The sequence below is a fragment of the Orycteropus afer genome, unplaced genomic scaffold, assembly GCF_000298275.1.
Source record: "Orycteropus afer afer isolate SDZICR_OR568_19922 unplaced genomic scaffold, OryAfe1.0 scaffold00017, whole genome shotgun sequence".
NCBI lineage: Eukaryota > Metazoa > Chordata > Mammalia > Tubulidentata > Orycteropodidae > Orycteropus > Orycteropus afer.
The window spans coordinates 2,544,542-2,558,946 of NW_006921604.1; the positions used below are offsets into that span (position 1 = coordinate 2,544,542).

At 39.2% G+C, this 14,405-nt stretch overlaps 1 protein-coding gene across 1 annotated transcript in view; it reads right to left on the reverse strand.

Moving 5' to 3' along the window:
- MERTK (MER proto-oncogene, tyrosine kinase) overlaps positions 1-14,405 on the reverse strand; it is a 180,971-nt gene that overhangs the window by 61,813 nt on the left and 104,753 nt on the right. Inside the window, exons 5-6 of the mRNA XM_007959410.2 lie at positions 7,304-7,390; positions 3,248-3,363 (exon numbers count right to left, since the gene is read on the reverse strand). Coding sequence (XP_007957601.2) covers positions 3,248-3,363; positions 7,304-7,390 — 203 coding nt within the window. The remainder of the gene's footprint in view (positions 1-3,247; positions 3,364-7,303; positions 7,391-14,405) is intronic.

Genomic DNA, 14,405 nt, shown 5'->3' on the forward strand with positions numbered 1-14,405 from the left:
TCTGGTGGCATAATACCTAAGCCATTTGACTGCTAACCAGAAGGCTGGTGGTTCAAACCCACCAGCCACTCCTCAGAAGAAAGGTTGGACAATCTACTTCCGTAGTGATATGGCCTCGGAAACCCAAGGAGAGGTCGCTTTGAGTTGGATCCTACTCCACAGCAGTGTGTTTGGTTCGGTATAATATGTGAAAGAAATCTTTGAAAAATCTGTTTTCTCTTTCTTAAAAAACAAAAGACATCACTGATGAGGAATTTGTAAACAGCCAAACATAAGAATCCCTAACACTTAACAGTACTTGGGAGGTTTACAAATAAAGTTGGGCAAGGGTTAAGGAAGTCTGGGGGTGGCAGGGTAAGGATGGAGGCTATTTTGTGGATAATGCATGTTTTTATTCAGAGAAACAACAGCTGTTACACAAGAGTGGGAGGCATTAGGAGCAGAGAAACTAATTCTATCTGGTATTACAAACATCAGTTGTCAACAACAAAATTATTTGGAAGTCACTTCTCTAAGCTGAGCTAGCATGGCTGGCCTGTGTCAGGTTAATGTGTTTTTAACTAATAAGAGCAATCATTTCTGAAACTAAGAAAAGTTCCCAACCTCATTGCATGATAAAGTGGAAGGCAGAACACACTCATGTTTTCAGTGGACAATCTATACGTGTTCTATTACCTGGTACCATATAATGCTGTCACTCCTGAGACACCACCCAGCAGATGGCTACAAGCACTGCTTTGCCATAAGAATTTCCTGGGGCTGAATTCTGGTTTTGTCAGTCTCACAGTGAGTCTACAGTTCTAATGTTGACTTTAAGTAAAACAATGCTTGCAAAGTGCCTTGTGGGCACTCGATAAATGGTAAGGTTATTAGAACTGTTTCCATTTTTTATATAATAAACATTCAGGGAAGGGCCTGAATCATGGCAAGGAGTCACATTAGGAATGGCTAGCCTATATTTCTGTTTTATACCAATGTTAGGTAGTGGGAAAAATGACTGATGACTCTACAAGACCTATAATCCCCAGGTTTCCTCAGAAACCACTGGGTAAGGCACCACAGACAACAATGCAGATGCCTGGCTTCCTGAACTCCTGATCCAAAAACCCCAAACCCATTGCCTTCAAGTTGATTCTGACTCACAGTAACCCTAGATGACAGAGTAGAACTGCCCCATAGGTTTTCCAAGGCTATAAATCTTTACAGAAGCAGATTGCCACATCTTTCTCCCATGGAGTAGCTGGTAGATTTGAACCAAAAACCTTTTAGTTCATAGACAAGCACTTAACCACTGCACCACCAGGGATCCTTCCACAAGCAAGCCCTAATTTGTTGTTTTTATTGGACGCTGTTGAATCAATTCGACTCATAGTGACTCCATGTGGCAGAGTTGAGCTGCACCATAGCTATAATCTTTACAAAAGCAGATAACCAGGTCTTCCCATGGAGCTGCTGGGTGGATTTGAACCCTCAATCATTTAGTTAGCAGCTGAGCACTTAACCATGTGGAGAGAATATTTATTTAATTCTTGTAGAATGCAAACCTTCTAAAGACATGGAAGTTGAAATGACCCACCCCAACTATCTATCACCCTAAGAAAATCTTTGAACCTTAAACTTACAGTTGGAACTTGTTTCCTGAAAATTATCTTTAAGTCAAACAATAAAAAAGAAATAGTTCAGTTTAACTAATAAAGAATATTCGCCTTGGGCACTGTGCTCTTTTAAAGAATTATCTATGTGCAGTCATTTTCAACAACAGACTAGAAGCTATGTGTTAAGATCAATCAGTAATTATTTGAATTCTTCAAGAAAATGTATGGAATTCCACATGTCCACAAGTTATTATGTAAACACTACTTTGGCCCTGTTTCCATGGCAATTCTCACCATCATTGTATGCTTGAGCCCATCGTTGCAACCACTGTGTCTATCTATCTCATTGAAGGTTTCTTTTCTTTTTTGCTGACCTTCTACTTTACTAAGAATGATGTCCTTCTCCAGTGATTAGTCCCTGCTGATAGTGTGTCCAAAGTAAGTGAGACAAAGTCTTGCATTCCTCCTTCTAAGAAGCATTCTGGCTGTACTTCCACAAAGACTGATTTGTTTGTTCTGGCAATCCACAGTACATTCAATACCCTTCTCCAACACCACAATTCAAATTGCATCAATTCTTATTCAGTCTTCTTTTTTTCACTGTTCAGTTTTTGCTTGCATTTGAGATGACTGAAAAGACCATGGCTTAGGTCAGGCATATTTAAGTAATCAAACTGACATCTTTGCTTTTTAACACTGTAAAGAGGTCTTTTGGCAGCAGATTTGTCCAATACAATACATGGTTTGATTTCCTGACTGCTGCTTCCATGTTGTTGTTGTAGTTATTTGCCGTCGAGTCGGCCCCGACTCATAGCGACCCCTCCTTGGGTTTCCGAGGCAGTATCACTACGGAAGTAGGATTGCCCAACCTTCCTTCTGAGGAGTGGCTGGTGGGTTTGAACCGCCGGCCTTCTGGTTAGCAGTCAAGTGCCTTAGGCACTATGCTACCAGAGCTGCTTCTGTAGGCATTGATTATTAATCCAAGTTGTTGTTGTTGTTGTTGTTATGTGCCGTCGAGTCAGCCCTGACTCATAGCGACCCCTCCTTGGGTTTCCGAGGCAGTATCACTACGGAAGTAGGATTGCCCAACCTTCCTTCCGAGGAGTGGCTGGTGGGTTTGAACCGCCAGCCTTCTGGTTAGCAGTCAAGTGCCTTAGCCACTATGCTACCAGAGCTCCCATTAATCCAAGTAGAATAAAATAATTGGCAACTTCAATTTCTTCACCATTTATCATGATGCTATTTATTGGCCCAGTTGTGAAGATTTTTGTTTTCTTTACATTCAGGTGTTATTCATACTGAAAGATGTATGTCATACTGAACTAGTCTCATGACATTCCCCCTTAGAAACATTCTTTTTTTCTGGTCGGGTCCTAGGCCATGCAGAGGAAGGACACAGCATCCTGAGACAGATCACCATGAAATAGCCCATACATGGTGAGCTTTGAGCAGGGTAGAGAGGTGAAGGGACTCTAAGTAAAGTGGAGAAATGCACTCAGTGCCCATCCTCAGAGTGTCCTGCAGAGGCTTTCCCAGAAGGCTCACATTTTCATCCATGGAGAACAATGGATACCATAAGCTCTTTCATCAAGAGTAAAAAAATAATAAGGTAAATCCACAATGTATCAAACTACTTCAACTTAGAAGTTTACCTGAATGCTGCAATTCTGGAAGGGAGAGTATCCATCAAAACCCAGGACCCAGGAGATCAGGATACTGTGTGCAGTGCTGTTGTGGACATGGACTGCAGTCGGTGGGGAGGGGATTACTAAGTAAAAAACACACACACACACAAGCACAATTATAAACCACAGGACACCACAACACTAAATGAGTGCATTAATATCAAATCTGTTTCCAGGTATTTAAGAAGAAACTAGAAACTAGACAACCAAAAAACAAAACAAACTAGTTGCCACTGAATTGCTTCTGATTCACAGTGACCCCATGTGTGTCAGGCAGAATTGTACTCCACAGAGCTTTCAGTAGCACATTGCTTAGTTTAGGTCACCAGTTCCTCTTTCTGAGGTGCCTCTAGTAGATTTGAACCAATGTGGGTCTTTTCCACTCAACTAGTGTGTTCCATGAGGGTGGAGCTATGACCCTTAACACCTTGAAAAGTGCCTGCATTCAGCAGGGTTGGTAAACATGAGCTCATTAAAGGAAACAAATGTTTCCACATATTTTTGCAGCTAAAAGTTCTCCTAACTTAGTCAGTAGCAGGAAAGCAGGTCTTCATTCCACTTTCCTGGCCCAAGCGGGATCATTCTATCACTAGAAGGCTTATTTATGTATTAACAGAATTACTCCTCCAGCATAGGGTAACTCCTTTTTAAAAACATATTTGGAGTCCCTGGGTGTCACAAGCATGCTTGTTTCTGACCAAAATGTTGGTGGTATTTAACTGTATGAATTATAACAAACTATGGATAACATTGTGAAAAATGAGAATTCCAGAACATTTAATTGTGCTCATGTGGAATCTGTTTATAGACCAAAAGGCAGTTATTTGAACAGAACAAGGGAATACTGCATGGTTTAAAATCAGGAGAGCTGTGCATCAGGGTTACATACTTTTACCACACTTATTCAATCTGCATGCTGAGCAAATAATCTGAGAAGCTAGACTACATGAAGAAAAACATGGCATCAAAATTGGAGGAAGACTCATTAACAACCTGTGATATGCAGATAACACAACCTTGTTTGCTGAAAGTGAAGATGACTTGAAGCACTTACTGATGAAGATGAAAGACTATAACTTTCAGTATGGATTACTCAGCATAGAGAAAATAAAACTCTTCACAACTGGACCAATAAGTAACATCACTATAAATGGAGAAAAGATTGAAGTTGTCAAGGATTTCATTTTACTTGGATCTATAATCAACACCCACTGCATTGAGCAAATCTGCTGCAAAGACTTCTTTAAAGTGTTAAAAGCAAAGATGTCACCTGGAGGTTTATGGTGCACCTGACCCAAGCCATAGTATTTTCAACTGCTTTATATGCATGCAAAAGTTGGACAATGAATAAGGAAGACCGAAGAAAAATTGATGCATTTGAAGTATGGCATTTGTGAAGAATATTGACTGAACAAATCTGTCTTGGAAGAAGTACAGGCAGAATGCTCCTCAGAAGCAAGGACAGTGAGACTTTGTCTCATGAACTCTGGACAGATTATCAGAAGGGGTCAGTTTCTGGAGAAGGATATCATGCTTGGTAAAGAAGAAGGTTAGTGAAAAAGAAGACCCTTACAAGATGGACTGACACAATGGCTACAACAATGTACTCAAACATAGCAACAATTTTGGGGATGGTGTAGGATCAGGCAGTGTTTCATTCTGTTGTATATGATGTTACTGTAAGTCAGAACTAACTAACCCAATGGCACCTAAAAAACAATAAAAAGCTTTTGTGTGCTTACCATGTGCCAGATACTTTATGCACTCACACCCTTCAGATACTTCATACCCTATCAGAGAATATTCTTACAATCCCCGTATACAGAAAAGGAAACTGAGGACCACAGACATTACAAATGTGCCAAAGGTCGCAGCGCTAATAAGCGGTAGAATCAAAACTTAAACTCAGGTCTGCTTAACCTCGGAGCTGTGTCCTTGAACAGGATACTGGAGGGCTGGTTGGTTGCTAGGGACAGCAAGCGATTGACCTGAGAATGAGAGGATGCTGGGGAGACTGACCTATCACCTACCAGTTGTATGGCCCTGAACACAGTTAAAAGTCTCTCTAAGGCTCAGTTCCCTCCTCTATAAAGGGAGATAGTAATAGCACTGCACTATGGGACCATGGTCAGGATTAAATAAGACATGTAAAGGCCAGTGGCTGGTGTGGTGATAGTGGAGGTGATGATGGGATGATAAGAGAGGAGGTGGGCTGGGACCACATTAAGTTTAGGAGTCTGAGTTTTGCTAGCAGACATGTAACTTGCTGAGTGGGAAAGAATCAGCATTTTGTTTTAATCACTTCCCTAAACTAGTAGATAGTTTAGTAGAACTGTCTTAAAATGTCTGCCTTTCCCAATTATAATTTAACCACATATGCCATAGTAATAACAGACTATAAAAAGAGAGTTTGGGTTGCTTTGCCATAAATCTAAAAATAAACAAAAGCCAAATAACATGAATTTTGGAAGTAGTATTTACCAAAATAGCTAGGATTCTGTGTGAAGCAGAAAATTAAAGAAATGCTTTTCATTTTATGGATTTCCAAATTTTAATATGGCTTATACTTTATAAAAATGTCTTTATAAATTTACTCCCACACATGAATTCCTGAAATTCCCAAGATTTCCTTTGAAAACTATAATAATGGGATTCGTAATGAAGGAAGGAAGTTATACAGTTCCTCCAGTACTGTTAGTTTGCTCATGTTTTTATTTCAGTGAACTTTTAGGAAATGCCCTTTAGTAGCCTTCATTCAGTTGATTTGCTAAAACTATACATCAGCACCTTTTTTGAGTATAACTTCTTCATAATTTTGAGTCTCCTTCTGTTGCCCAATATTTAACTCATTATTCAACACTTTCTATTTTTTCCTTGCACTGTTTCCCCACAGGTAAGACTAAATAGAACATTAACCCAGTATTTATTTCTCAATGTCTAAATTAAGAATAAATACTAAAATATAAAATTTCTTTGAATTTCTATGAGAGAGTAAGGAAGATGTCTTTAAAAGGCATATTAAGATAGGACTTACTTTTAGGTTAGCTTTCCTTACAAGTTTCAGGTGTGAATATCTTTGATGACATAAGAGAGCAGGTAGATAGATGGACTGGACTAGAATGTCTTCACTAGTCTAGGGGACCTTCAAACAAATGCCTTTGATTCTTAGTTACAATTCACTAGGAAACGAACTCAGCTGGAGTGAAATCTCGGCTAAGAGAAGAAAGAGGCAGAGTGGGAGAAAGAGGGACAGGAGCATTGGGCCCAGGAAGAAAAGTGAATTGACTTGCTTTCCTCAGCTCCCTCTCTCAGAGGAAGCAGTTGGCAGAGACTTAGCTCAGCGCTGGCTGCTTTGGAAGGGATAGAGCCCTTTCCCTATTTCAACACCCGGCAAACCATCCCTAATCTCAGAGGCTCTTCAAGGGATAATGCAGACTAGCTCAGGGTGAAGAGGAAAAAGTAAAAACAGGAGTTAAGATGATCAAGAGTAAATATTTTAGCTGGTTTTCTTCTTTAGACCATTGTTGTTATGTGCCGTCAAATTGGACCTAACTCATAGCAACCTCTTTTTTTGGTTTCCAAGGCGGTATCACTACGGATGTACACTGCCCAACCTTCCTTCCAAGGAGTGGCTGGTGGATTTGAACGGCCAGACTTCTAGTTAGCAGTCAAGTGCCTTAGGCACTATGCTACCAGAGCTCCTCTTCTTAGACTAAGCAAAACTAAACTAGCTAATATTTATTGAAGGCTTATGTGCCAGACACCTCAACGAGTGTTTTTACTTTTATTATCTCACTGAACCCTCAACAATAGGTATGTTGGATAATTATTACCATTTTAAAGACAGGGGCACTGAAGCCAGAGAGATTAAGTGATTTGTCCAAGGTCACACAGGCAGTCAGTGGTAAAGCCCAGACTCAAACCCAAGCAGCTGACTATGGAGCTCACGCTCAGCTGAGTGACCCGCACCAGTTCCCTGAATTCTCCCCACCCCCTCCGGGTGACCCAGGCCTTGCTACCTACCTTTGATGTTGATCTGCACACCCTTGGACACGGTTAGCCCTTTATCATTATGAGCCTCACAGCTGAAGATTGTTGTCTCGGTCAGACCTAGAGAGGAAGGAGATCCGTGAGACGATTCCCAGAGAAACAGGTTGCTGTTTACTAGAATCCTATGCTTTTCTTCAGCATTTTTTATTTCTTGGTTCATTGCCTCAAGCCATAAATGAAAAGTTAATGTACGTGTGTTAACAACACATGATCAAGCCTGGGGTTACTCCTGGGTCCCAGGAGCAAAGCAACTGTGGCTATTCAAAAGGCAGCTATTTATCATTCAGATCCTTTCTTTTTCCCTGCCACCCAGACTTCAGGTAACAAAGCAGTCTCACTGGAATTTTTTTAAGGAGGTAGGAAATTGCTGACCCTAATAACAAGAAAAGTGCTTTCTGAGGATCACACAGACAATATTCTGTTTTTTAGCCCCTAGTCCATACTATGCCACTATGCTATGGACATAAATCTCAGAAAACCAGAAATATCAGGATAGAAGTCCTGTTATTTTAAAAATTTCAGATGATCTGTTATTGTAATGGGCCCTTTTTTAATAGTAAAAAGTGTCCAATTTATAAGGAATTAGTATATAAACATAAGGCATTATTACTACTCAAAGAAAATCCACTGATGCTAAATGAAGGTAAGTTCCTATCATTTCAGAGGTTTGAAGATGTCTTAGAAATATATATATATATACATTTAATTCATGAATTTAAATAGGAAGACAGATAAACTGGAGGATCAGAGGCCAAGAGGAAGCAGGCTGGTGATGACTTTCCTTATTGCCCAACAATCCACTGATGCTAAATGAAGGTAAGTTCCTATCATTTCAGAGGTTTGAAGATGTCTTAGAAATATATATATATATATATATTTAATTCATGAATTTAAATAGGAAGACAGATAAACTGGAGGATCAGAGGCCAAGAGGAAGCAGGCTGGTGATGACTTTCCTTATTGCCCAACATTCCTCTCTGGGGCTGGGTCATGTGTGGGAGGGATGAGCATGCTGTCTTAAGAGGGGTACAAACAACAGAAACCATGGGATTAAAAAGCGTCGAGACTACAGAAATGTAGTCAAGCGATTTTGGGCAAAGCACAAAGGCAAATCAATGGAAAAAGCATAGTCTTTTCAACAAACAGTGTTGGAACAACTGGAAATCCATATGCAAAAAAGTAAACAAACACTTTTCACAAAAATTAGCTCAAAATGGATCACAGACTTAAATGTTTTCTAGAAGAAAGCAAAGGAGAAATTCTATTTAACTTTGGGTTTGATGATGAATCTTTAGATACACTACTAAAAGCATGCATCAAATCTATTCTTTAGATGGTCTCTAAATTCAGGAAGGATATATTCAAGGTCATATTTTGGCTCTTGTGGACTTGTTTTAATTGTCTTCAACTTCAACTTGAACTTGCATATGAAGTTGATGGTCTGTTCCACAATCAGCTCCTGGCCTTGTTTTGGCTGAAGATAATGAACTTTTACATCACCTCTTGCCACAGATGTAGTCATTCTGATGCATTGAACACCAATGACAGAAAACCAGAAGAATTGTGGGATGACATCAAGAGCATCATCCATGAAGCAAGAGGTCAATAAAAATACGAGAAAGAAAGAAAAGACCAAAATGGATGTCAGAAGAGACTCTGAAACTTGCCCTTGAGCGAAGAGTAGTTAAAGCAAATGGAAGAAATGACAAGATAAAAGAGCTGAACAGAAGATTTCAAAGAGCAGCTCAAGCAGACACAGCCAATTACTATAATGAAATGTGCAAAGACCTGGAATTAGAAAACCAAAAGGGAAGAATGTGCTCAGCATTTCTCAAGCTGAGAACTGAGGAAAAAATTTAAGCCTAGAGTTGCAATACTGAAAGATTTTATGGGCAAAATATTGAATGATGTAGGAAGTATCAAAAGAAGATGGAAGGAATACAGAGTCACCATACCAAAAACAACTGGTTGATCTTCATCCATTTCAGGAGGTGGCATATGTTCAAGAATCAATGGTACTGAAGGAAGAAGTCGAAGCGGCATGGAAAGAATTAGCAAAGAACAAGGCTCCAGTAATTGATGGAATGCCCACTGAGATGTTTCAACAAACAGATGCTGTGCTGGAGGCACTCACTTGGTTATGCCAAGAGATTTGGAAGACAGCTACCTGGCCACCTGACTGGAAGAGATTCATACTTGTACCCATTCCAAAGAAAGGTGATCCCACAGAATGTGGAAATTATCAAACAATATCATTAATATTGCATGCAAGTAAAACCTTACTGAAGATAATTCAAAAACAGTTGCAACAGTATATTGACAGAAAACTTCCAGAAATGCAAGCTGGATTCAGAAGAGGATGTGGAACAAGGGATATCATTGCTGATGTCAGATGGATCTTGGCTCAAAGCAAAGAATACCATAAAGTTATTTACTTGTGTTTTACTGATTATGCAAAAACATTTGATTGTGTGGATCATAACAAATTGTGGATAACATTGAGAAGAATGGGAATGCCAGAACACTTAATTGTACTCATGAGGAACCTGTACATAGGCCAGGAGGCTGTCGTTTGAACAGAAAAAGGGAATACTACATGGTTTAAAATCAAGAAGGGAGTGCATCAGGGTTGCATCCTTTCACCATACTTATTCAATCTGTATGCTGAGCAAATAATCTGAGAAGCTGGGCTATATGAAGAAGACCGTGGCATCAGGATTGGAGGAAGAATCACTAACAACCTGCAATACGCTGACAACACAACTTTGCTTGCTGAAAGTGAGGATGACTTGAAGTACTTACTGATGAAGATTGAAGAATACAGTCTGTAGTATGGATTACATCTCAATATAAAGAAAACAAAAATCCTCACAACTGGACCTATAAGCAACATTACAACAAATGGAGAAAAGATTGAAATTGTCAAAGACTTCACATTGCTTGGTTCTACAACTAATGCCAAAGGACCTCTTTCAAGTGCTGAAGAGCAAAGATGTCTCCTTGAGGACTAAGGTGTGCCTGACACAAGCCATGGTATTTTCAATTGCCTCATAAGCATGTGAGAGCTGGAAAATGAATAAGGAGGACCGAAGAAGAATGGATGCTTTTGAGCTGTGGTGCTGGCAAAGAACACTGAAAGTACCATGGACTGCTAAAAGAATTAACATGTCTGTCCTGGAGGAAGTGCTCCTTGGAGGTGAGAATTGCCAGACTTCGTTTCACATAATTTGGTTATGTTGTGAGAAGGGACCATTCCCTGGAGAGGGATGTCATGCTTGGTAAGGTAGAGGGTCAATGAAAGAGGGGAAGGCCCTCAACGAGATGGATTGAAATGGTGGCAGTGGTGATGGAGTCAAGTATAGCAAGAATCATGGAGCTGGCTCAGGACTGGGCAGTGTTTTGTTGTGCTGTGCATAGGGTCACTGTGAGTTGGAGACCACTTGACAGCACCTAACAACAACACAGTAACACTAAAAGCATGATTCATTTAAGAAAAAATTGACGTTAGACTTTATTAAAATTAAAAACTTCTGTATAGGTGAACATTTACATCAGGTAGATACACTCCTTAGAATGATCAATCATGGGAGAAACGAGCAGTATTTGAACAGGGAAATAGCTTGGGGGCAGCTATCTCTAATAGAAAAAAGGACACAAGGAAGAGGTAGTTACATTGTGGGGAATTACAGTCAATGCAATGAAACAAAATATGTATGAACTGCTGTATGGAAAATGGATTTGCTCTGTACACTTTCACCCAAATCACAATAAAAATTAACACCACCAACAACAAAGCTTCTGCTCTGCCAAAAATCCTGTTAAGAGAATAAAAGATAATACATAATAAATGAGAAAATATCTACAAAACATATATCTGATATAAGATTTGTATCTAAAATATACAAAGAAGTCTTAAAACTGAAAAATAAGAAAAGAAAAAAAAAATTAAAAAATGGGCGGAAGATCTGAACAGATACCTTACCAAAGACAATATACAGATGGCAAAAAGGCATATGAAAAGATGCAACATCATTTGTCATTAGGGAATTGCAAAGTCAAACAACAGTGAGATACCACTACACACCTATTAAAATGGCTAAAACCAAAAAACTGACAATACCAATTGCTTGTGAAGATATGGAGCAACACGAACTCTCATTCATTGCTGGTGGGAAAGCAAAATCACATAGTTATTTCAGATGAGAGTTTGGTTGTTTCCTACAAAAGTAAACACAGTCATACTACATGATTCAGGAATCCTGCTCCTAGATACTCACACAACTGATTGAAAACATATCCACACAAAACCTATAAATTAATATTTAAGGCAACTTCATCCATAATGACGAAAAACTGGAAGCAACTGTGATGTTCTTCAATAGGTGAATGGATAAACAATTGTGATACATCCATACAATGGAATACTTTTTTACTGATACAAAGAAACGAGCTATTTAGTCACACAAAGATATGGATAAATCTTAAATGCATGTTGCTAAGTCAAAGAATCTGAAAAGGTTACATAGTGCATGATTCCATTTATATGACATTTTAGAAAATATATCAATATTCGTTCATTAATTATAACATAGATACCATACTAATATGTCAATCATAGGGGAAATTGGGTATGGACTGTATGAGAACTCTCTGTACTGTATTTGTAACTTTTCTATCAATCTAAAACTATTCTATAATAAACGTTTACTTAAGAAGTACAGTCATAGCTACTATTAAGTTAAATCTGGAAACTTCCAGATGTCTGGCACACCATAATAATCTGGCACAAAGTAGTATCCATAAATAACTAAAGACATAATTCTCGAAAACTATTTGCTTCTTGCCTGAAAAGGTTATTTTGCTTTCTTGTATCCATATATTGTGTAGGAAATTTTCCAAATGATATTTTTAAATTCACAGCTTGTCCCTAATGGAGTAATTAAATATTTAGAAAATGAAAGGAAATAAAACTGCCATTGGAAGTCCAGCAGGTATCAGCTCAGAAAGGCTGTGCCAGGTTAGATGCCTGCATGACAAATGCTACACTGAAGCTAGGGCCTCTCAAACATTTTTCTGATTGGGTTCAAAGAATCTGGAGATCAATGCATTTGAGAACTTCCTCTCTACCAACCAAAACCAAACTCTCTGCCATCTAGTCGTATCCGACTCATGCTGACCCCTCCTTGGGTTTCCCAGGTGGTATCGTTACCGAAGTAGCTTGCCCAACCTCCCTTCCGAGGAGTGGCTGGTGGGTTTGAACTGCCAGCCTTCTAGTTAGCAGTGAAATGCCTTAGGGTACTACGCCACCAGAACTCCCACTTACACCAAATAAGTAAGAGAGGTATCTTTTTTCTTTTGTAAAGTGAGGGAGAGATGACAAGGAAAACAGAACTGGAAAGGCAACTGGACTTTGGCCTCTTGTCAGGCACTGAGAAGAAAAGAAGACTTATACAGGCTGAGGACAAAGACACTGACCCCAGGGACACACATAAATACATACATATCAGTGTGAATTGCAGCACTATTCACAATAGTCCAAAGGTGGAAACAACGTCAATGTCCATGAATAGATGAATGGCTAAGCAAAATGTGGTGCATACATGCAACAGACTACTATTCAGCCAGGAGAAGAAATGAAGTTCTGATACATGCTATGATATGGATGGATCTTGAAAACATTCTGTTGTATGAAATAAAATAAACCACTGCCATGGATTCGATTCCAACTCTTAGTGACTCTTTTAGGACAGAGCAGAACTGCCCCATAGGGTTCCCAAAGCTGTAGATATTTACAGAAGCAGATTACTTTCCTTCTCCTGCGGAGCAGCTGGTGGGTTTGAACCACTGATCTTTTGGTTAGCAGCTGAGCGCTTTAACCACTAGCCATAAGTCAGAAATAAAAAGACAAATATTGTATGATCCTACTTAGATGAAATAAATAGGCCAAATATATAGAGGTGAATGTTTATTAGTAGTTACCAAGGGTAGATGAGACAGGAAAATATAAAGTTATTGTTTATGGGACACGGAGCTTCTGTTAAGCATGATGAACAAATTTTAAACCAGACAGTGGTAATGCTTGCACAACATGGGAAACATAGTTAATGTGACAGCACTGTACGCATAATAAAGGTTGAAATGGCAAATGTTTTATTATCATATATTTTTACCACACACAACAAGACATTGATCCCTCTGAAACACTTGTGCCCACAGCTCATGTGCAGCCTGCACTCTGTGGACACTACTTCACAGTCGGGCCTCTGACACTTTGGCTTTCCTGCTGCATCATCATTTTTAACCTTGCAAATCGTAAGCTCCCAAATGAGATGTTCATTTCACTAGTCTCTACAAATGTGCAAAACTTGACTTACATCTAGAAAAATCAGCTGTTGTTCAATCAGAAAACAGAGGGTGTGGCTAGAATACGTACATATTTTATATGCCAGAGTGGACATTTTTACAAGTTAAAACCAGTCATTTGACCTCAATTACTCTTGTCAAAATTCTTAGGAAACAAGCGAAGACAAACTGCAAATCAATTTCCAAACTGGTCATGAGGGGACGAGCCAGCCCTACTATAAAAGAGAAGATTTTTTTCTTTTTTTAAATTGAGATCCACTACCCATTTATAGATATTTGCATCCACTGCTCTTCAGGTCTTTAAGGGTTATCAGTGCTGAAAATGAAACTGGTTATTGTAGGTCATTATTTTAGGTTAAGCAGGAAGTCACTTTTCCTCTTTGTGTTTCTTGTCCAAGTGCACACAAAGTCATGAAAACAACCTGTAGCAAACAGCCAGGCATAACGACCAATTCAGAAGTGCCCATAAGTAGCCAAACCACCCATTATAGCAATCTTCTCCTACGGCCTGAGGTGGTTAATACCCACAGGCCAAAGAGACAGCAGCAGAGAGAAGTAGAAAACTATTATGTTTCAATTTGTTCAAACCACAGTTAACTTCCTCTAAAACTAAATGGGCAATTGAGGCCAAGTATAGTCTTCTTTGAGGAGCTCTGGTGGTGTAGTGGTTAAGGCATTTGACTGTAAACCAAAAGGCTGGTGGTTCAAACTC